The 23,335-nt window shown below is 33.4% G+C and overlaps 4 protein-coding genes across 5 annotated transcripts; 3 read left to right on the forward strand and 1 right to left on the reverse strand.

Moving 5' to 3' along the window:
* Positions 1-1,605: 1,605 nt before the first annotated feature.
* Positions 1,606-6,167, reverse strand: Su(H) (recombining binding protein suppressor of hairless). Its single transcript, XM_088195878.1, has 5 exons — positions 5,678-6,167; positions 2,474-2,785; positions 2,162-2,406; positions 1,847-2,072; positions 1,606-1,777 (listed from the first exon to the last, which is right to left on the reverse strand). Exons 1-5 carry the CDS (start codon positions 6,149-6,151, stop codon positions 1,616-1,618), a joined length of 1,419 nt encoding a protein of 472 aa, XP_088052004.1. The 5' UTR covers positions 6,152-6,167; the 3' UTR covers positions 1,606-1,615.
* A 146-nt stretch (positions 6,168-6,313) lies between these two features.
* Positions 6,314-13,086, forward strand: mus201 (rad2 superfamily protein mus201). 2 transcript variants are annotated; one of them, XM_088195876.1, is made up of 7 exons: positions 6,314-6,476; positions 9,458-9,633; positions 9,699-9,940; positions 10,008-10,200; positions 10,270-11,908; positions 11,979-12,247; positions 12,314-13,086. In XM_088195876.1, exons 1-7 carry the CDS (start codon positions 6,389-6,391, stop codon positions 12,998-13,000), a joined length of 3,294 nt encoding a protein of 1,097 aa, XP_088052002.1. In that variant the 5' UTR covers positions 6,314-6,388; the 3' UTR covers positions 13,001-13,086. The 2 variants fall into 2 exon arrangements, with proteins under 2 accessions (XP_088052002.1, XP_088052003.1); XM_088195877.1 differs by having other exon boundaries at positions 6,314-6,463.
* A 433-nt stretch (positions 13,087-13,519) lies between these two features.
* Cypl (peptidyl-prolyl cis-trans isomerase-like 1 Cypl) lies at positions 13,520-14,462 on the forward strand. The gene is made up of 3 exons (XM_088193814.1): positions 13,520-13,690; positions 13,752-13,859; positions 13,933-14,462. The coding sequence occupies exons 1-3, from the start codon at positions 13,611-13,613 to the stop codon at positions 14,270-14,272; spliced, it is 528 nt and encodes a 175-aa protein (XP_088049940.1). The 5' UTR covers positions 13,520-13,610; the 3' UTR covers positions 14,273-14,462.
* A 1,521-nt stretch (positions 14,463-15,983) lies between these two features.
* On the forward strand, positions 15,984-23,058 carry TM9SF2 (transmembrane 9 superfamily protein member 2). Its single transcript, XM_088193813.1, has 7 exons — positions 15,984-16,238; positions 19,720-20,112; positions 20,174-20,665; positions 20,736-21,034; positions 21,094-21,253; positions 21,652-21,813; positions 21,878-23,058. The coding sequence occupies exons 1-7, from the start codon at positions 16,110-16,112 to the stop codon at positions 22,217-22,219; spliced, it is 1,977 nt and encodes a 658-aa protein (XP_088049939.1). The 5' UTR covers positions 15,984-16,109; the 3' UTR covers positions 22,220-23,058.
* Positions 23,059-23,335: the final 277 nt, after the last annotated feature.

Raw genomic sequence — 23,335 nt, forward strand, 5'->3', positions numbered from 1 at the left:
AATACAGCGTTTCCAAAATAAGATCGGAATGAATTCATTTTATTGATTTGATATGATTTGATACTTTGAGAAACGCCGCATTTTTTTAATTGAATATAAATAATTTTGCAAGATTCGAGAATGTAATAATTACATACGTACATTTTTATATATATGTATAAAAAAAAATATTCACCCAATGAAGCCTTGTAGACGAGTGCACCAGAGCGTAACTCAATAAACCCGAGTTGGCTTTATAATTTACATTCCTTTAGTCTTAAAGCATGAGAACATCACTTAAATATAATTTATTCATAAAAAACGAGTCTTCTATATATTGTATATGTATAACAGCGCTTGCTTGTGTACGTTTATATATACTATATTAACGTGTTCGCTAATGAGTTCATTGTTTTCATGCTCATTCTCACAGTCAAAATAAAACTTCTTTTGTACGCGGTTGTTCCCACATCAGGTTAACTAGGAATCGTGACGTAAACTTGATTTATATTACATATATATATAAAAATTGATTCCTCGGATAAGCGAAAAGGTGTCGTGCGAGCCGTAAAAGCGATCAGCTATATAAAAATATATATATATATATATATATAAAAATCGTGTCTTATATAATACAAATACTCTGTTTTTAAAATACTTTGTTTTTCGCTTTATCGACGCACGGCCAAAATATTTATAATATTATTTAATTGTTTTTGTACACTATGTATATATTATACATTATGTTGTTGGAAAAATATGACAATTTCAACTAATTTATATTGTTCGATTTAATATATTTTTATTACATATATATATATATATTAAAAATTTATATAAAAAAAAATACATGTTTATACATGAATTTACACGTTTGTTCTATGTATTGTAATAATGTATGAAATGTCAATATTAAATTAATAAAGTAATTTGATTACTCGACAGACTGTGGTTTGATTTAATCCGCTCGAATGGAATGTACGTACATAGAAAAATAACTAAACTTACATCGTCATATACATATATTTCATAATATAATAAACTCTTTTTCACTTTTTTTGTACACTCGAGCCCGACACACGGGCTCCTTATAATAAATTACAAAATTAAACTATTTAATCTATCGCAATAACCTTTTTCATATATATATGTATATATATATATATATATACCTAACATTACGAATCGTTTTGAGAGAAGTCGACGCGACGGCACTATCACACTACTGAATAAAAATAGGATGGCATGACGCCGTTTCATCAATAGATAGCGTAGAGTGTAAAAAGCTCTACGCTGAAATACTTTGGCTGAATTCATATTCAAAGAGCGAAATACTAACTGAACAAAACTATACGTACGATACACAACTATAGTCGTTTTTAGACGCGAGAACTTAAAAACGAAGCGAGGAATGTGTCGCGTAAAAAACTATAGTCAGATTCAACGGCGAAGATCAGTCGAACAATTTTGTACAGTGAAATCACATCGAGTAGAACTAGAATATCTGATTCAATAAGATTTGACTGTAAAAATTCTACCAATTTTCCTGAATCCGACTGATAGTCATCGTCTTTTTTTGTTTATATTTTAGAAAACTGGTATATAAATACTGTCGTATCAAAATTATTTTATCATACTATCGTATATTTCCCGACTGCTGCCAGCTGGGCAAGTTCTCCGGCCTCATGACGTCGTCCACTGGAGGGCAGTGCGGTCTTGGACCGGGCTCAGGAGTATACGTGAACGTTAATCCGGTGGCGTATATGATACCGTCGTTCCTAACCAACGATACTGGAACCTGTAAATTAATCGATTTTTAAGAAACGCACAGAAAGTGTATCCCGAGTCATACAAAAATGTGACATACCTGCGTTGGCTGACGCACCCATAACCATTCGCCGCGAAACTGGGATATGTCGGGAACTACGCAGAGCATCGATTCCGCGCATCTATACATGGTCTCGGCCTCGACGTCTCCGAACCACACTTGAAGCGAAGGTGTAAAATTGTCGCCGGCCAATTCCAACATCGCCACATCGCCTCCACCGTTGAGGTTTAAGGAATGCACCAGAGGAACGGGCGTCACTGGCGATCTGTTTGAATGAACATTATATAAGGGCAAATATAAACGCTTTATAATACCAAAAATAAAACTGAATCGATGAACTGTATTATTAATTACCTAACAGGCCCCATTCCTTCATAAAATTGATATTCGGCTTTATCGGTGGATATGATGGTCCAACATGCGCCGTCGTTGATCATCTCCTTGTTGGGCTCCTTCGGACACGGCGTCGCCTGAAACTGGATTATCCTTTCCTGAGACAGGCATAGGTACATCCTCTCCGTGTCTTTCATGTAAAACGCACACTTGTGAAGTTGAGATACTGGATCGTCTGCTTCCAAGAGCGCCATTTGTTTATCAACCTAAATACATTTGAAATAAAAAAACATTAATAAAATCAACAAACATTGACTAATTTTTTATTCATACCTTTCTGATTATGAGCCTGGGCAGTGCCATGCCGGTGACGGAACACACGAGTTTGACTGTGGAGCCGTAGTGTACGTATCCTTCGCGCACTTGAAATTCTTCCGACTCGCTCTCGTTGTCGTCGAGCAGGTGGATGGTGAACGCGCCCCATTGAGTGGAGGACGCGTGAAAATTGCCATTTTCGACATGCAGGTATCGGGTAGAGACAGTCTGCGAGCGTAATCGGTTGAAGAGGGCGACTTTTGTACCGCTCGCGATACAGAGATCGGCATTCTTGAGTGACTGTTTTTTTTTCGACGGCTTGGATATGACCTTTTTATAAAACAAATATATTAATAATACGCCGAAGGTTGGGCAAATGGTTTAAAATAAATATTTCGGTAAAACCTTATTGACTACTTTTCAAATCATTCATTAAACATATACATTAAAAATAATTCTATATTTCCAATAAAAATAATCTCATCTCATTTTGCTCCTAGTTTAGTGATGATTCACCATACAATTAAAATATTATTTATTAGTGGATAAATAAAAACTCCAAGATCCATATTATTGAAGAATGTGGATAAACCAAAAAATATGAAATCCAGATGAACCATTATTTTACTTTATTTTTATTTTCTTGCATTTTTCAGGCTATAAATTACAATTGAGAATATTATACCATGAACATTCACAACTATTGATTGATAGTTTCAATATTACCAATAATATATTTAAAACATCTTTACTTTTAAAAATAACAGAATAATAAAAACAGGTTTATAAATTATTCTGTCAAAGAATTTTAAAAGAATATTATAAATAAAACATTGAATTTCTATTTATGTTTTCTAAAATATAAATAGTGGGCACTAGTTTTTTTACCAGGACCTCGAACTGTTAAAAACTATTTTAAATTTCTCAGGAATTCTATATATTTTTTAAATGTAATAAAAATATACATTTTATTCATACATTATAAAATATTCAGGAGAAATTATGTAGATTAAAATTAAATTTTAAAAATCACCATAGCTATATATAATAAACATTTTGTCTAGAGTGAGAAATTTTATATATTTATTGTAAATCTTCAACTGTAATGAGAATCGTTAACCCAATGCGTTACAACAATCAGGGATGTCATTTGTCAGGGGTCAGAGGGGATATTTGCCCCCCCCCCCCTTTGAATTTGGCCAGAAAACGCATGTCACTTAATGAAATACTATGAATCTTAATTAAATCGAAATATTAGAAAAAATGACCACTGGCTGACCAATTTTTGCTCCCTGCCTGGAAAAAGCGGAAATGACATCCCTGATTCTAAACCAGAAATTCTCGGGTTATCCCACAGAGAAAATAAAAAAAACAGTCTCGAATCTATTCCGAAAATATTTTTTATATACACCATTTCAGTAAAATCATATCGGAATACATTTTCACCAGTAGATATATATTTTTACTGATGAAAATATAATTTATCTAGCAGGTGATTTAAAAATTTTTATATGTGGTAATATACAATTTTACATACTTCATTATTTATTTACATGCAATGTATAAATGTTATATTGAATGTGTATTTTTAAATGAAGTTATATTTTCACTAATGAAGTCCAAATACATCTTCATCAGTAGATATATATTAATACTAGCGAAAATATAATTCAACTAATAGGCGATAGTGAAATTAAGTGCTGCTCTAAAATGTCTATGAAACTCAATTTGACAGTAGCCAAACGTCCATATGCTGTTCAAACCCAAACCTGGCCTACAGGAATTAAATAAACCCAACTTAATGAAAGAAACGACCAAATGAAAGTTCTAAGACTAGTCAAAAATACAAACTCATCTCTCATTTTATATTATTATAAGCGGAAGAAAAAGTACAAAGAGACATCGCATCTAGCATCTTGATCCATAGTTTGCCTGCACTTAAATATTACACTCTTTTAAAAATATAACAGCTATCTTTACTGATATTAATATGGACTTTTGATAAGAGAGTATTGGTCAAAGTATATTCAAACCGAATTTTGGCCAATAGGAAGATGCAAAAACAATTATCACTTCTCAGAAAGCAAAAATTCACGTCAAAAGCAATATAATCGTGTCAGCACGATTTTATTGATTTCAGAACAGTGAACACCCCATGAATAATTCTCTCCAACGAATCGACTTAAAAATATCATTTATAATTGTATATAAATAAATAAAATGAATAAATATTTTTTTAGAATAAATTTGATCCTTGATAACAGGAAAGTGCCAGATTTACTAATTGTAAATGTATGCTTGAGCAATTGAAATCGTTTGATGTTAAGAATGAATATTTTGGAAAGTGTTTTATAAGAAATACAGATATGCATATAATAGATTTATTAATAGAAATAGCGAATATTTGAGAATAGTTAGATAACAGTTAATGGAATATTAGGAATTATCGCGTTTATTCAACATTTTTCTATAGTATAGTTTTTGTAACTGAGGTTATAATTGTATACTAAAAGTAATAAAATATTAATAATAACACAAAATTGAGAAAGAAAATAGTTTTATAAGAATATTGAAACTTTACTCGTGCACTCTAATTGAGTTTACTGCATATAGGAAGGGCAGGTTCTATACCCAGTTTATGAAGAACTATTGTATCAACAGATGAATCTCTATAATTATTATATAATATGCAATGAGAGATCCGAGTCACAAATACAGGAAGAATGTCAAGAACTAATCAATTAATTAATTGTTTTATATTGCCTATACGAGTCTTTGAAACCTTCCAATATGTTTGATTTTTCATTTTATCTATCAACTTTTGATTTTATAATTAACATATTTCTTTGAAAAAAAGCCGGCTCCAAGTATAAGCTCGGTTCTAACATGGTGCATAAAACTATAGGCCTGCCCCGAAAAATATGCAGTTACATTAAAATTAATAAAAGAGTGCATCAGAGAACAGTAGATAATATATAACAAATTTATACTACAATGAAACTTTATGATTACTGTTAACTCACAAAATTGAAAAATAGAACTGGAGTAAAATTTGAAATAGATAATATAGTTCCTTAGTTATTATTGATAAATTGTTTTACGCGAAGAGACAATTAACTCTATAATGTAAAAAATAATTTTGGATGTTGATAAATTAGAGCAGGACTAAAAATGCATTTAAAGAAAAAGAAAAATTGTAAATGTGTGAGAATTGACGTATACCTTTATCCGTTTGCTGTTGAAGACGCCGATGTCGTGGCCGGAGCCGTAGAACATCTTGACGGAGAGCATGAAGTGCTTTCGTTTGTCCGAATCGGATATGTAGAGGGTCTTGGCGGCGCAGTACTGCTTGCCGTGGTTGAGGTCGAGCTGCTGCATGTCGTGGTCCGAGTTGCCTATGCCGATGAAGGCGCACAACTGAGAGGCCTGCTCCGGCTCGCCCTCCCTCGTCATCTGCTGCTGCCGGAGCCGCCAGCCGTCACCGAAGAGATAGATGCAGGGGGGCGGGCAGAAGAAGCGCTTCTCGTTGCCGTACGATTTCTGAGCTACCTTGGCGTGGAGCACCACCAGCACCATGTCGCAGCGGTCGCGCAGGTATCGCTCCATGGCCTGGCGGGTGAGGCGGCGCTCTTCGGGGCGGCCGGAGCGCGAGACGAGGGCGCCGTCCGGCTGCATGGGGTCGTTCTGGTGCGGCATGGGCCTCCGTGGCCACCGGCCGCGGCCACAGCCGCTGCCGCTGCCGAGCGACGACTGCCGCCGCGCGACGCCGACGCAGCGCGACTCGCCTCTCAATCGGCGGCGCCGCGGGAGCCCTCCCTTCCCGCTTCCCAATCGGAGCGCCTCGCGCGCGCGCCGATTGAGAAGCTCCGGCCGACAGCGTGGGAAAAGCGCACGTCGGGGGAGGCGTGGGAACTCGGCGAGTGCGTGGGAACCATGGGCGTGCGCGGCCTCTGGCGGCTGCTCGAGCCGGCGGCGAGCGGCGTTCGGCTCGACCGCCTCGCCGAAGAGGTGCTGGCCGTCGGTAACGCCCGCTCTATTCTCCGACACCCTTTGCTACATGACAGCGCATAGGTTATGCGAGCGGCCTCCTCGGAGCTCGACTGCGCCGACCGCTATATATGCTCCTCTATATATACGCGACAACCCCAAAATTTCAAATTCAAATATTATCGGCCATGACTGACCTTTTGCGATATTATATATTGTATCTTCTGCCTAAACACTACAGACTGATACTTTGAAATGTGGATTCATATTTCAAAGGCAAGTTCTCTTTCTTAATCCAACATTTTATTTCTAGTGTTTTGTCTAAGAACTCCTAGCCATTTTTGATATCTATCTATTTATTTGTGAGATTAGGAAAAACTAGAAAAACCTAATCTGTGAAGATCAATAGGAGCTACAATTAAAATAATCACTTATTACAATCTCCCAGATATCATATTTATTATAATTCTTCCGTCGTTAGCCCAATGCATACAACCGGTAAACACAATAAACTTCTGCTAAGTAAGTAGTGAGACACAAAACTCAAATCAATGACATCTATTTTAATAATTATAAACTATTATTACCAGAGCGACCACTTTTTTGAGTTGCTCTGCTCTGACATCAAAATACTTGCTCCGACTCCGCTCCGTGCTCAGATAAAGTTTTACTATTTATTTAATATTTTATATATATAAACACATATCAAAAAATACTTGTTTATTTATAGTTAATTTATTTATTAAAGTGCCATGGTGGCCAGAATAGAGAGAAAAAATACAGTCTAATTATAATAAAAAAAATTAAAAATATACTATGTACATAAATGTATATATAACAACAATAAAAAGAGTTAATAGAATCAAATCATAAAAAATAAAGTAGTGAATAAAAATGGTTTTATTTTTATTTATATTAGCCGTCGCTGATTTTCTTGAATAAAATGACAGACAACAAATCGTCTTTTGTCGCGTGCTATTTTTGCTTAACGTTAATTTTAGTGCAGAAAAAGTCACTAAACACTTGAATTCGTTCTGGATAAATGTCAATAGCTTGAACACCGATTTTACTTTAAGTTATATATTCTATTGCAATCTTCCTGGGTTCGAATTCGAAACATTCTTTTTTTTAAATTGTATATTGCAAAAGCTTGTCGAAGTTCTTCACCCCTAACTAAGTCTCATTCAAAATCATCATCTTCTGATGTATTGATCAGGCGCGTACGGAGAGATACATTCCCCTTCGCTCGCTTGCCTGTTGTGACGGGAGTGAGTGAGAAGAAGTTGGCGTGCGGAATGCACGTAACGCACGCCCTCATGTATCTCACCGTAAGCGCCTGGTATTAATGCTTATATGTAGGCTTACCATATGCTCCGGTTTGACCAGAATTGTCCAGATTTCACAACATCGGTCCAGGTTTTATTGGGTTTATCCCGGTTTCATACTATCAACCCCAGTTTCACAAAACTTCCGAGATGACTTCATTTTTTTTTAGCTTTCGTACCATCCTGCATTCCAACCAAGCAAATCTCAGTATCCCAAAATGTATAAATTTCCAAAATTATATTTTTTTAGCTGTCCCGGCTTACATTTTCATAAATATGGTAAGCCTATTTATAATATCAATACTTCTTAGCTGTAATAGCTGAAAAATTAAAGGTTCTTCTGTCAAATCAAAAATTATTTGTTTCTTAAATCACCAGGAAATGTTTGCAAGGCATTTTATTACTTTCAATTTCTGCTGTGTGCTTAATAAAATCTGTATATACTCCGGCAAGAAAATATGTATTTTCAAAAAGCTTTGCCTTCTCATGGAGGACAAAATTCCCGAAGCAACTTGTCCTCTAAATTCTTCTAAAAATTTCAAGTTTGAAGCATTATTTTATAAAAAAGTAAAAATTAAGTAACATCAGCAGCATGAAGGGTAACGGTTGTGATCTCTGTTTTTCTAAGGTTCCTCACGTAATTTTTTTCACTTCCTCCAACTCTACTTTGCTTAGTGACAGTTCTTTTGTTCTAGCAGCAGCTACTTATTCTCAATCATCTTAAACAAGAAAAAGGCGATCAACCGTGACATGTTGAATCTCATTGAGTTACTGTATTTAGGAAATGAGTCTGACCATATACCCTCAGCAAAATATTACGAATAGTTGATGTTCGTAATTTGACAACACCCTATAGAATTCTCTATAATATTTTAATTGCATTTTCATTTTTCAATCCAACCCAGATTGCTAACTGAAGAGTATGAACGCCACACTTCATTCATTGAAATTTCAAACAATCTTCAGTAATCCATGCTGGCAATATGGTGCTAAGATCTCTAACCCACTGTTCATAAACATCTGTGTCAAGTTCTTGGTCATCGTGTCTTTCAGTTTCTTCATTCAGTGAAATATTTTTAATTATATTTATACCATTTAAGTTAGTAGGATTAGTTTCTTTACCGCTGAATTTGTTTACAGCACATGTCATGTTCGCTGCATTGTCTACACCAGGACTTGGCAACCTTTTTTGGTTGCAGGTCAAAATAATTAAAATGTTACTATTAAAAAGACTATTCAGGTCAGTGAATATTTTTGATCCTAACAACCATATATTTTTTGGAATCCTTTCTTCTTAAGTTTGAATGTAGCGAGTGGTGTTGAACTTATACAAACCATTTCCACGAGACCCTAACGGAAAGTACTACTATCGGTAGTAATTGTAATTTTTGATGACTTCAAATTAGAATAAATTTTATGTGGGTCCGTTTTTGAAATATAAAATGGACCAACATAAAATATCGGAAAAAAATATAAGAGCAGCGGAGCACCACAAATTTTCATGCTCTGTTATTTTATTTATTTTTAGTTACAAGTACAAAAATAAAAAAATTAAATGATGCTACAGTTAGACCAATAATTTATGCATAAAGTATAATTTTAGTTAATTTATTTTGTACATATGCCTCTTCGAAATAACATTACGTAAATTGCCCACCAATTTACTCTACTTACACATTATTTTCCACAGATATATCAATATGGCTCCATCAAGCAATAAAAGGCTTTCGAGGCTCCAAAGAAGCGTCTGTAGCAAACGCCCATCTGTTAGCACTATTTCGAAGACTCTGCAAACTTCTATACTATGGAATCAAGCCGGTCTTCGTTTTCGATGGAAGCTTCCCCATTTTAAAAAGACAAACTATTGTGAGTTTTACATTATTGCAATAACATTTATTCATCTTTCTGGCTATATCATTTATTCATTTTAGCAAAATCGTCAAAATCAAAAAGCTAAGATGCGAAGTGATGTAGATAAAATAAGAAAGAAGCTATTAGAAGTTGCAGTGAGAAGCGCAGCTATAAGAACTGTAACAACCCACGAAGCGTCACCCACCAAAAAGACTAGCACAAATTCCAAAAATGATGATGACGATCTTTTTAAGTTACCAGTTTTGGAGAATATTAATGCAGAGTCTTCTAGTGAATCTGAAGAAGAAAAGAAAGACGAAAAGTTAGTTGATACGACTGAAAATTGTGGATAATCAAAGGATTTGAATTAATTTATATTTTATTTTTAGAAACAATCCTGCATTTCTGAAATTCAGTCATATCAATTTACATTCCATCGATGTTAACGCCGAAGACTTCAGAAAATTGTCGGCGAGAGATAGACACGATATTTTGTCAGAATTGAAAGAGACGAGAAAACAAAGCTCTTGGGGACGTATCGACGAATTGCCTTCCAATAGCAATCAGTTTTCTGATTATCAGGTATGATTTTATTTAAATGTAATATTTTTAAATTGATATTATTATTATTAGTCTATTTTTAAATTGTAGATGAATAGATTACTAAAACGCAGGCAAGTACAAGTTACTCTGGAGGAAACGGAGAAGGAAATTGGAGGTAGAAACCTTACGTTGAATGAATTGGAGATACTTTTGAACGAAGAAGGGATAGACACAAAAATAGATGCTATAACTACAAGACAGATAGCTTCAAATGAAAATGCTAAATTTGTCTTAGTAAAAAATATTAAAGAAGCTCTCGATAAAGCGACTGAATTAGAAGAAAGTAAACAACTGGAGAAAAATAAAGATGAAGTAAAAGAGTCAACCTCTAAAGATTCAGTTACGGTTGTAAGTCAAGAAGTAGATAAAGATGATGATGAAAATTTAAAACTTGCTATCAAATTATCAATGCAGAATACAGAAGACAATATTTCAGAAGTAGATATTGTGCCTGATGATTTAGGACCCATTGAAATTGAAAGTGAAGACGATAGTGATCTAAATTTAGCGATTGAGTTGTCGCTGAAAAACCACAGCGATTATGTTCAGTTAAAAGATACTGCTTCTACAAGTAACTCCGATGTGAGTAAAGGAAAATCTAGTTCTTTTAACTTGGCAAAAGCCTATATGTTAGAATATAGTGGATTATCTGATCATGAAGTAAATAGAATTCTAAATAATAAATCACAAATTCTAAGTAAACCTCAACAGAAAGTTAATTTAACAGACGCTGTTATAGAAAAAATAAAAACCGATGTAAAAATTAAAGGAGCATATGATTTAACGGCATCGGAATCAGATTCAGATTGTTTCGAAGACGTTTTAGAAAAACCGAGTACGAGCAAAATTAATTTGAGATTTTCAGAATCTGATTCTTTGGAAGAAATTACTGATAAATCTTCGATAGTGTGTGATTCAGATAAAAAGCAAAAAGAAAGTGAATTAAAATCTTCAGAATCAGACTCTGATTCTTTTGAGGAAGTTCCAGAAAATTCACCCAATGTGGAACAAAGTGTCCAAATAAAGCCTGATGACGATATATTTGCTGATGTATTTAAAGACTGTGATGATTTAAAGCTTGAACAATTGAAAAAAACCATTGCTGAAAATCTCAAGAAAAAAATTGTCGATTGTATAGATAACTTAGATTACATTCCTACTGAGCCACGCAAAGAAGAAGACAAACCTAAAATAATTATCGATGATACCACTGAGAAAATGTTTGAAAAAACTAAAACAGTTTTAAATGATCGAATCAATAACGTACAAAATGTAAAATTAAATGTAAGCAAGGATGAAAGCGAAGAAGTTAAGATTAAAAATCCACCACTGCCAAAACCAACTCTTACCAAAGAAATGATGCTTTCGATGGCAGATGATCTTGAAGAAGAAAGAGATACGCTCGTATCTGAGCAGAACAAATTAGATAGAATGGGTTCGAATGTGACGGATCAAATGACGCAAGAAGCTCAAGAGTTATTGAAATTGTTTGGCGTCCCTTTCATCGTAGCGCCGATGGAAGCTGAAGCACAATGTGCGTTTTTAGAATCTATAAAATTAACGAACGGTACCATAACTGACGACAGCGATATATGGTTATTTGGGGGAAAGACAGTATACAGAAATTTCTTTGATCATGAAAAACACGTGCTAAAATTTATTTCAGAAAATATCGAAAGTTCCTTCAGTTAGTATCCAATTGATATATTAAATATGCTTATTAACTATAAGTTTAACTGTGATTATTTTCATTTTAGAATTAAAAAGAGAAGATTTAATATTGTTAGCGATGCTCGTCGGTAGTGATTATACAAATGGAATATCAGGAGTTGGACCTGTAACTGCCTTAGAAATATTAGCTGCCTTTCCTTCGAATAAAAACGAGATAAAACCACCGTATGCCGAATTACTGAGCGGGTTGAAGAAATTCAAGGCATGGTTGCATACCAAAAATGCATTATATCACGCTAATCTCAGGAAGAAATTGAAGAATATTTCCCTTACTGAAGAATTTCCTGATCATATGGTAAGTTTATGAAACATGTAATGTATAAATATATTGCAGGATAATATATTTATTAAACTTTTGCAGATAATTGAAGCATATCTGTGTCCAGAAGTTGAAACTAGTAAAGAAACTTTCAGTTGGGGAAAACCTGATTTACCATCTTTAGTGGATTATGCTAAGAGAAAATTCAGTTGGACGAGAGAAAAGACAGAAGAAATTCTAAAACCAGTCATAAATAAAATGAACTCAAAGGTTTCACAGCTGTCTATAAATTCATTCTTTAACACTGAATTCAAGTCTGATGTTGCTAATTTAAAAATGAGTAAAAGAGTTAAAAAAGCCATTGATATAATCGAAAAAGATAAATCATTCGAAGAAGATAAGGCTGACGTGCAAGATGTTTGTATGAGCAACGACAGTGAGCTCAAAGGTACAAAAAGAAAATTAAAGGAAAAGGCATGCAATACTAAAACGGGAAAAAACAAAAAGCAAAAAAGTGAAATAGTTGATCAAACATTGGATATAAGAATTGTACCTGCTGATAAAATAGAAGAAAAACTAAAAAAACAAATGGAAATTATGGACAATATGAGAAAAAGCGATATTATTCCACAAAGAGAGGCTGACAAAAATATTTTACTTAAGAATAAATTGAAGGCAATAGAATTGTTTAGAAAATCCAAAAAAGGGCCTGGATTCATAAAACACCAAAAAAGGAAAGCGAGAGAGCCTAAAGAAGATGCTGAATTATCAGAGAGTAGTAGTGATTAGTATTTATTAAAAAGTGATATTATAATACTTGTGTATGTTTTGTATTAGTATTTATATATAATAAAGATTAAATCAATTCTGCCTTATATTTTTTTTAATTAATTGCTATCACTGAGGTAGTGTGTTTGAAATTTAAAAATGTGAATTAAAATTTATTTTTGAACAAATTTGCATCATTCGTTCGATACTTTTTAAATAATATAGCTTACGATCATTTAGTTGAAATCTTGGTAAGAGTAGTATTTATTTTATTGTTATAAATTATATCTTGATATAGAAGTATATATTTTATTATTCACATCGAAAATGTATTTTAATAATTATAAATATATGCCTTTATATTTTTGCAAAATTCTCACTCTCAAAATGACCACTTTAATTCTAAAAATACCCAAAATTGCCTCCTCTCTAGTTTTAATTACTCTTAACACCTTCCTGTATTTACTATTATAGTATAAAAATATATAATATGAATAGTGTTCATAAATTTATATTATGCTTTAAGCCAAAAACAATTTTCAAATGGCAATACTGTCAAACTGTCAGTTGCTTGTCTAGAGCATTTGGGTTAAGTTTTTTCGTCTTATCGGCTAACTTCAATTTTACCACCATGATGCTCGCATATAATACGCCGAGTGCTGGAATACCTGATAAAACTTGGCAACCATCTGTTGGCATCATCGAGACTACGTAATTGAGAGGTATTATATTATTCCATAGAATTATCTTACTAACCTAATTTATTTTACAGAATGGGTGAAATAGTTTTCGAAATGTACTGGAAACAAGCGCCGAACACTTGCAGAAACTTTATGGAACTATTGCGCAGAGGATATTACAATAATACTAAATTTCACAGGTTTGAATATATTCTAAACATATAAACAGTATATAATTTTATATTCAACATTTGATTATGTTTTTCTTTATAGGATTATAAGAGATTTCATGATACAAGGCGGCGATCCCACGGGCACCGGAAGAGGCGGTTCCTCAATATACGGCCCAAAATTCGCTGATGAAATTCACAACGATTTGAAGCACACGGGAGCCGGAGTGCTTTCGATGGCCAACTCGGGGCCTGATACGAACGGTTCTCAGTTCTTCATAACTCTAGCGCCGACACAGTGGTTGGACGGTAAACATACTATATTTGGAAGAATTCAATCTGGAATGGGAATCGTCAAAAGAATAGGACTAGTGGAGTGCGACAATAACGATAGACCTGTGGACGACGTTAAAATTATCAAATCATATATACCTAAGTTGTAATTAATATTTTAAATTATTTTTGAATATTTTTTTAATTTTCTGATAAAATTGAGGATGCCTTTTTAGTTACAGTATTTTAAAAATGACCACATTTTAAATAATGTATGGATTAAATTGGGATTTTATTTTATACTAACTTTCTAAAAATAGAGATATTTTTTGTCTATATAATAAAACTTTTTTATTCTTATATGAAAGTTTGTTTTTCTCATTTGTTCAAACATTTTTTTGTCCAGTGTGTTATAATATAAATAGAAAAATTGCCATAATGTCAAGAATTTATATTATAAAGTTTACATGTTTGTTATTGAAATATATGCGAGTGAACGATGGACCACCGGCTGTTGTCTGCCAGTCGAAGTCCATCAAAAGAATGTGCTGCCTTCTGCCGCCGCCACGTCAGTGTTACCAGACCGCTGCTAAGTTTTGCCCATAATGAATGAATAAATAAATATACAGTTTTAAGAAAAATAAAGAATCGATTTCAAAAAAAGGGAAAACGCGAGTGATTTCGAAAGTAAAATTCCACATATTTCAATACACAACGTGTATTATTTTAGAACGCGTGTGAGAAAGGTGTCTATAAAGGTTGGTCTATAAAATTATAAATCCGTATAAAATTCAGATAACACAAGAACTGAGACCTAGAGACGATGGACAGCGAACAATTTAAGCAGATTGGGTGTAAAAGCATAAGAAAAAAAATCGTCTTCTCTGATGCGGCACATTGCCACCTCTATGGGTATGTAAATAAGCAAATTTTTCGCATATGGGACGAGAAAAATCTTGATGTAATTCAAGAGAGAGCATTACATGCCCATAAGTGACTGTTTGATGCGCATTGTGGTCAGACGGCGTCATTGGGCCTTACAAAATTAAAGTCAATGGTGAGCGCTGTAGGTGGATGATAACCAATTATTTTCGGCACGAAATTGAATATATTGATAACGAAGACACGTGATTCTAACAAGATTTGTCATACATCTGGTGCAACGTTAGATGTTTTGCGTGAAAAGTTTCCATGCCACATTATTTCACGTTTTGATGACGTCGTTGTATTTTTTGTGGGGTTACGCTAAGTTCATGTCTACGCCGATAAATCGAAACGTTAAGGCACCTAAAAACCAACATCCGTCGAGTTTTAGCCGAGATAGTAGCAGAAATGTACGGAAAAGTCGTTGAAAATTATACCGAGAGTATCGGTTACTGCAAAAGGTCCAAAGGTGGCCATTTAATTGCTATTATTTTTTATAATTAATGAAATAAATCAAAATTTTAACATTTGGGTGTTTCTTTGGGAAGATATCCTTATAGTTGGATCATTCTTTATATAATCCCTATGCATTATAATATTATGTTTTCATGATGGAAATGAATGAAATAAAAAATAATGAACTACTGCAATGGCCATTGTATGTTAAGAACTATAAAAATAAAAAGGCCATCTCGGAAATTTTTGTTCGGGGAGAACAAAAAAATACAAGCTTCTATAGGATCTAAAAAAATTTGTTCAATAGAGAAATTGTTACGGAAGCTCAAAAAAAATGTCTTTTTAAATTGTTTAGCTTATGGCGGATAATCTTCCTCGAAGGTGGACGTTGTTGTTTATTTTGTAAATTCACGCGTAACGCGCATAAAGAATTTTCGCATCGGCAATTGTCAATCAGTAACGCAATCGTGGCAAATATAGATCTGGGCGGCGAGTGTTGCCAGTGCGAACGCTTCCGGCCGACAGTCGACGGTCACCGGTCACCGGCCGGAGATGAAGTGCGTCAGAGTGTGAGGCGTCGCAGCGACGCGGTGACAGCTGACAGCCGACAGCCGACGGCCGCTTACGATGACGGTCGACGCGTGGCCACTGCTAGCGGCGCTGCTAGTCGCGCTCCGCCCCGCCGCCGCCTTCTATTTGCCAGGGTTGGCTCCCGTCAACTACTGCAAGTCCGGGGACACCTCCCCCACCTGCAAGGTCTTTATCTTCTAATACTACGTGTCGATCAAAACTACGTTGCGTTCGTCGTTTGTGCAATGATATATTTTGGTCTTAACGATTCACTTATTGCTCATCTTTCATAAAAGTATTAAATGACGTCATATGTTTTTACCGACGATTTACATATTTGTGTCACTAGCTGTCACGGTTTTCCTATAAAAAATTATATTTATGTTTGGGGTTTTCGGATTAGATTCTTCATACTAAAACACGTAAAAGTCGTATAAAAATTTATCCCAGAACAAAATACTACTCTGTACATATTTGATTCAATCCCATCCTCTGACATCTCTGACATTCTTTAACAAAAGACATACTTGATAGATAAATTATAAGTATCAACAGATAAATATCTTATATATAATTGAAACTGATTATAAATTGTAAAACAGCGACACTTCAATTATAAAATTACGAGTGTCCAATTGATATATTTTAATAGTTATTAGCTAATATTATTTTGCATATTACGTGTTTTATTATAGCAAACCTTCAATGGTCTTCAATGGACACTGTATTCAGATGAGTTTGAAAAATGACATTTTTCTCTCATAATAACCAATAAGAATGTAAACAACATGTATGTGCTAATTATATTATAGTCATTTTCAAAGAAGTCTATTATTTACATTGCCCGTTTAGCTATATATAGACTAGCAAAAATTCAGTGGAAATTATATTTGTGGTAAAAATGTAAAACTGACTTTTACATAGTTTTTTAATGCAATAACATGCTAACTGTCCTAAACGTACTTTTAAAATATTATTTTTTTTTTAAATAGATGGATATAATTTTAGTATAGATTTTTACAACAAAAGTAGGCAATTGCCTGTGGCTGGTATTTTTCAACATTATTTTGTACTTTGCTTATATGTGGGGGAGCACCTATTTATGCCATAACTTATTTCAATAAATTAAAGTGTTTTTCAACCTCAAATTATACAAAAAATAACATATTACAAGGCTCAAAGGTTCATGACACATTAAAGTGCCCAATGCATACTGACGATTTTCTTGATGACATCTATAGGTGTGAATTATTTTGAGAGATATGTGGATTTAAATAAATATTCTGTTCCATAAAACGAATTGTTTATGCATTAATATAAGGTAAATTTTCGGATTTTTCTTTGGAAAAGAATTCGTTGGAGAGTTATTTATAAGGTGTTCACTGACTAATCTGCCCAACAATAACGCACAAACAATTCGTTTTATGAAACGCTTATTTTAAATATTTTTTAGCTCCTATCAGCATTTGTAAACAAACAAATATCCGAAGTGTACTTTTTTTAGCGTCATTCGATATTTTCAAAATCTGGTTACATTACAAGTTTGGTTTACTAAAATACTTTTTTTAAATACAAAAAAAAACTATTCATTACAGCTTTCAAAATTTCAATGGAAACGTTGTGGTTATCTAACACCGAAGGCCATGTCCATTTTATCTGCATGAAAAGGTATGGCCTTTATTTTTCGGGAAGCGTGTAGGATTTTCCTCATTATTTTTATCTTTCAAAATGCCAAACGATAAATGGCGTGTACTGTTCTTACCTTCTAAATCAAATAAATTTAAAAATCATATACAAAGACCAGGTTTATCAAAAAAATTATCATTTTTCATTAAGATAATACAGATACTTCTACAAGTAGGGCTTCCAAAAAACTGGTTTTCGGTAAAATACTAATCAATAACCGGTTTTAACCGTCCTCGGAAAATTTAAATTATTCGAACGTTTTAAATTTTCATTTAAAAAAAGATATGTAAATATTTGTTTAAAATTATGCAAAAAAAAACTTTAATATACTTGCTTATAAATATAGTTATTTTATTTTTATTCATAGTAAAATAAACAGAAATATATAATGAAATGCAAAAAAAAAGTGTGCTTTATATTTGAAAATATACATAGATTACTTTTTATTTTTGTTGCATAGCCAAAATTTGGAGGAAACATATTAAAAATATTATTATATCAAAAATGCCACTATATCATAAAATTATAAATATGAAGATTTATTCCTATAAACTTTTTACATGTACTGATAACACAACTTCCAAACTCTAAATGAAATTTGCGACCGATTTTTTAACTTGAATATGAATGTATTTTTATACATTTATTATTCAGTATAGTAAACCCCCCTATAGCGAAGTTTCCTATAACGTATATGGCAGTCCCTCCTATAGAGTTCTGCCATATAGCGTACTTTTTGTTATTGTTTGTCCCTTGACCTCGCTAGACATATTCTGTGACAGGCGAAACGCCGCCGCGCTATAACATTCCAGGGATATTCATCACAATAGAGTAACAAAATATTTATTTTTGTATAGCTATGGAAAAAATTGTGATCAAGCAAATCATTGTACACGTTTTCTTAATACGTTATGTATACACTTTTCAGGGGGTTTCAGTAATACTAATTTTTTATAATAAAATTATTCAATTATTGACTATTTATTAGGTATTGGCCGAGTCTTTTACAAAAAAATATTACATCAAGAAACCCTTTTTGGAACGATTTTTCTGAAAAACAAGTCTTTTAGCTTAGAAGTTTATTCGTTGATCTTGTGTGTTATTTATAATTTTTGAGAAAAAAATAATATTATTTATTTAATTTATAAATAATCGTAAAATAGGGTTTACCACTTCATGCCTGAAATATTTTTCGAAAGTTGTTCAAAACACCGATATTATTTTTTTCTTTCTTTTTTTAAAACATTTACTCGAAAAAACAATTTTTTTATAATATAATAATAAAATTCAACAATAGGAATAATGATTCCTAAAACACAATTCCATCTTTGAAAAATGAAAATCCCGCACATGTGCACGACCCATCCTTATGCGGTTAACCGAGTAAAAAAAGTTTTTTTTTAAATTACTGGAAAACTTGTTAATCAGTTTCAGTTTTAACCGAAAGGAAGCCTATATGTTTCCAAACCTCAAAGAAATCCTTAATCGTGTATGATTTTTTAAATTATGGATTAGAACCAACGAAAAATGGTTGTTTTGAGAAGATTGAAGAATCTCATTTCTAGAATCAGATAAAAACACTGGAACATTGCTAAACAAAGTTTAACGAGATTATATTGAAAAAAAGTAATTTCAAACACAACTTTAAATGGCTACATTTCTATTTTGCCCTCACTATGGGATATATTCTTATATAATATTTGAGTAATTTGTAAAGTTCCTTTGTTAAAAATATATTATATTCACATATTATCAAAGAAAAGTTAAATAGTATTTTAAAAAAACTATGTTTAACATTTTAACATATGTATGTTATATGATTCCTATTGTTATAATGAATATATCGCTAAATTTACATAATATTATCAGTTGCGTGTTTGAGTTTATCTAAGTACTAATTATATATGACTGAAATAGTAAAGATAACCGTCGGTTAAAACAATACCAAATAGCTAATTAAAATGTTTTCTTTTATTTACAGTCAGAAGTAATATTATATGTAAACCGACTGAACACCGAAGAGTCCGTGATACCGTTCGAATATAACCACTTTGACTTTTGCAAAACGGAAGACACTAACTCGCCAGTGGAGAATTTGGGACAAGTGGTGTTCGGCGAGCGCATCCGACCGAGTCCGTATAAAATCGAATTCTTAAACGGCGTACGCTGTAAGAAAGTATGCACGAAGACGTACAAGGGCGGAGACGCCGATTCCGAGAAAAGGCTGAGCCTGCTGAAGAAGGGAATGAGCTTGAACTATCAGCACCACTGGATCGTTGACAATATGCCTGTGACATGGTGTTATTTCATCGATGAAGGACGGCAGTATTGCAGCACTGGTTTTCCGATGGGATGTTTGGCTAGGAACTCTCAGGTATGGTACAAAAACTCAATTTGAATATCTTGATTTATATTAAACTATATTTTGTTTACAGCCTGATTCTTGTGGTATAAACCTCGGATATAATAAACCCGGTTTTTATTATCCATATAACCACGTAGATTTAACCATAACATATCATAGTGGAGGACAAGAAGATCGTGGAAGTAGATTTGGCGATAACGGAGGACGAATTATATCAGTCAAGGTCGTACCGTCCAGTATTAATCATCAGGATTCGAACAATCTAGACTGCAATAATCAAGAACCTCTTGAGATTCCATCTAATCCATTGCCGAATGGACAAACCTTGAACATCACATATTCTTATTCGTTAACGTTCGTCAAGAACGATACGATAAAATGGTCTTCACGGTGGGATTATATATTAGATTCGATGCCACACACCAATATTCAGTGGTTTTCAATTCTGAATTCATTGGTAATAGTGCTATTCTTGAGCGGCATGGTTGCCATGATCTTGCTGCGAACTTTGCACAAAGATATCGCTCGCTATAATCAAATGGAATGCGGTGAAGATGCTCAAGTATGTAAAATACAATGATATTAGGATGAACCTTTACTAGATGTTTTGATATGATTTTTATTAATTTTAGGAAGAGTTCGGTTGGAAGCTGGTGCACGGAGACGTATTCAGGCCGCCTCGGAAAGGCATGCTTTTGGCAGTTATGCTCGGATCGGGCGTTCAAGTATTTGGAATGACCGTCGTCACGTTGGCGTTCGCTTGCTTGGGCTTCCTATCGCCGGCCAATCGAGGAGCTCTCATGACTTGCTCGATGGTAGTCTGGGTGTTATTAGGAACGCCCGCAGGATTCGTGTCAGCCAGAGTATATAAAAGTTTCGGCGGAGAAAAATGGAAATCCAACGTTTTGCTAACGTCTATGCTTTGTCCTGGGTAAGATCGCTACGAATTCTTGTATTTTAGCAGATTGTTTCATATTACACTTATTTCAGGATCGTATTCGGATTGTTCTTCGTGATGAATCTGGTGCTTTGGGGCAAGGGTAGCTCTGCAGCTGTGCCTTTTTCGACTCTCGTTGCTCTTCTAGCACTATGGTTCGGAGTCTCTGTACCTCTCACTTTTATCGGCGCTTACTTTGGATTCAGGAAAAGGGTATGTTAGATTGTGTGTACAAATAAATTTTATCCGAAAACCGCAGACGTCAAAAATTATCTATGTTCATCATTTGATGAATAGAATGTTATTATTAAATAATATTGAAACAATTCAAAGAACGTAAGCTGAACAAATTTTGTTACATTTCACCTAAAAAAATAATACAACAATTATGCATCTTACATAAAATACATTCCTCTCGAAGGGTTTTATTAAAATAATAACATAGATAATAGCTTGACATAATAGTCAACCAAGAAATTCTACATCATAAAAGATGCATTCTTTTACAAATTTTACCATATTTTTAGATTATAGGGAAACTAAAACTCATTATTCGAACACAAATTATTTAATATTAAAATATATGAATATTGATACATTATTATTTTTAGTGTTTGGAACATCCAGTTCGCACAAATCAAATACCTCGCCAAATCCCTGATCAATCTGTCTATACTCAAATAACACCCGGTATTATTATGGGCGGTGTATTACCATTTGGATGTATTTTTATACAATTATTCTTCATTTTGAATTCATTGTGGTCTAGCCAGGTATGTTTTTTTTCTAATATATGTTCATTTTAAACGTAAATTACTAATTCCTTATACTTTTCAGATGTATTACATGTTCGGATTTTTATTCTTGGTGTTCATCATCCTCGTCATCACTTGCTCCGAGACGACGATTCTGCTATGCTACTTCCATCTATGCGCCGAGGACTACCATTGGTGGTGGCGAGCGTTCCTCAGTTCGGCCAGCACCGGCGGATATCTCTTCATATACTGCTGTCATTATTTCGTCACAAAGTTATCGATAGAAGATGCCGCTTCGACATTCCTCTATTTCGGCTACACGTTGATCATGGTGTTCCTGTTTTTCCTCCTGACCGGCACCATCGGCTTTTTCGCTTGCTTCTGGTTCGTTCGAAAGATCTACAGTGTTGTGAAAGTAGATTAAATCAAAGTTTAACAAGAGAGATATTATTCCTTAGTATTTTTAACTGGCGCTCAGTTAAAATGAAACATTGTATTACCAAACATTCGTTTAAATTTATTTGTAATAGATGTATTTTTGGATAATTAGGTTCTAGCATCGCTCACCGTTTGTTTAAAAATGTGTTGCACTAAATGGAGAACTAGGGTAAAATCGCTATAATCGATATCCATACCCCTTGTGAGGGTTGAGTGTTTTTCTTTTTTTTTTATAAATAAATATATAATGATTTGACTAATGTAAAAAGTATTTTATGTGCCAGTTTATTTTGAGCTACAAACTGCTGAGAAAATCCATTTCATTAAATGTATATTAATCGACGTAATTTGCAGCTCACTTATTGTTTGAACATATTTATTAAATGTTTTCATGTCCTACTGATTCAAGCTGTAAATTAGTCAATTCAAAACAAATCAGTGAATTGGTTCATTTTGCATTAAAAAAACTAGCATACTATGCGCGTGTATTATCTAGGTGTTTATATAATATTTGATTATTAAAAAATGTGAATAACCAATGCATAACTATTGCTTTATATATTTTTTCTAATCATAATCATCACCGATGTGATCTGTGTTTTGTAAATATATTAACTATTTTTAATTGGTATACTTAAACTTCGTAATAGTCAGAGAAGCAGTTTATATTGTGTACGATGTGCAAAATCTGTGATGATGTATGAATATTCGAAGATGTAAGCATATTTGCATTTTAATTCTATGTTTATTTTCAATTTTTATTTAAATTCTATGTTTATTGTATTCGATTTATGTTTTTAATAAAATCATAAATTAATATATAAATTTGTTTTTTTACAGATTCTATGTTATTGTAGTTTTGTAACCACTTTTTTGATAAGAATTTTTATTATATTTGCATATATAATTTTTTTACGCATATTATTACTGATATAAAATTTACGAGTGCTTATTTTAACCTAATTTATTTGAACATAAAATAATTTATAAATACCTTGACAAAAGGACATATGGTTATTATCCGTTCTTAACAGTAACGGTCCAGATTCAACATGGATTCGTACTTGCGCAGTTAAAAACACTTTAATTTCGTTGCACTTTG

This window comes from Plectrocnemia conspersa, unplaced genomic scaffold (assembly GCF_051122295.1).
Source record: "Plectrocnemia conspersa isolate PC_06_02 unplaced genomic scaffold, ASM5112229v1 ptg000010l, whole genome shotgun sequence".
Lineage (NCBI taxonomy): Eukaryota > Metazoa > Arthropoda > Insecta > Trichoptera > Polycentropodidae > Plectrocnemia > Plectrocnemia conspersa.

What these genes read in the sequence shown, in the direction of transcription:
- TM9SF2 (XM_088193813.1), top strand. Translation starts at nt 16,110, where the DNA reads ATGACGGTCGACGCGTGGCCACTGCTAGCGGCGCTGCTAGTCGCGCTC. An exon ending in GTTTGGCTAGGAACTCTCAG is followed by an intron (nt 20,113 to 20,173) that starts GTATGGTACAAA and finishes TTTTGTTTACAG; the next exon opens with CCTGATTCTTGTGGTATAAA. An exon ending in ACTTTGGATTCAGGAAAAGG is followed by an intron (nt 21,254 to 21,651) that starts GTATGTTAGATT and finishes TATTATTTTTAG; the next exon opens with TGTTTGGAACATCCAGTTCG.
- Cypl (XM_088193814.1), top strand. Translation starts at nt 13,611, where the DNA reads ATGATGCTCGCATATAATACGCCGAGTGCTGGAATACCTGATAAAACT. An exon ending in GTTGGCATCATCGAGACTAC is followed by an intron (nt 13,691 to 13,751) that starts GTAATTGAGAGG and finishes TTTATTTTACAG; the next exon opens with AATGGGTGAAATAGTTTTCG. An exon ending in AATAATACTAAATTTCACAG is followed by an intron (nt 13,860 to 13,932) that starts GTTTGAATATAT and finishes TTTTCTTTATAG; the next exon opens with GATTATAAGAGATTTCATGA.
- mus201 (XM_088195876.1), top strand. Translation starts at nt 6,389, where the DNA reads ATGGGCGTGCGCGGCCTCTGGCGGCTGCTCGAGCCGGCGGCGAGCGGC. An exon ending in CGAAGAGGTGCTGGCCGTCG is followed by an intron (nt 6,477 to 9,457) that starts GTAACGCCCGCT and finishes TATTTTCCACAG; the next exon opens with ATATATCAATATGGCTCCAT. An exon ending in GAAGAAAAGAAAGACGAAAA is followed by an intron (nt 9,941 to 10,007) that starts GTTAGTTGATAC and finishes TTTTATTTTTAG; the next exon opens with AAACAATCCTGCATTTCTGA.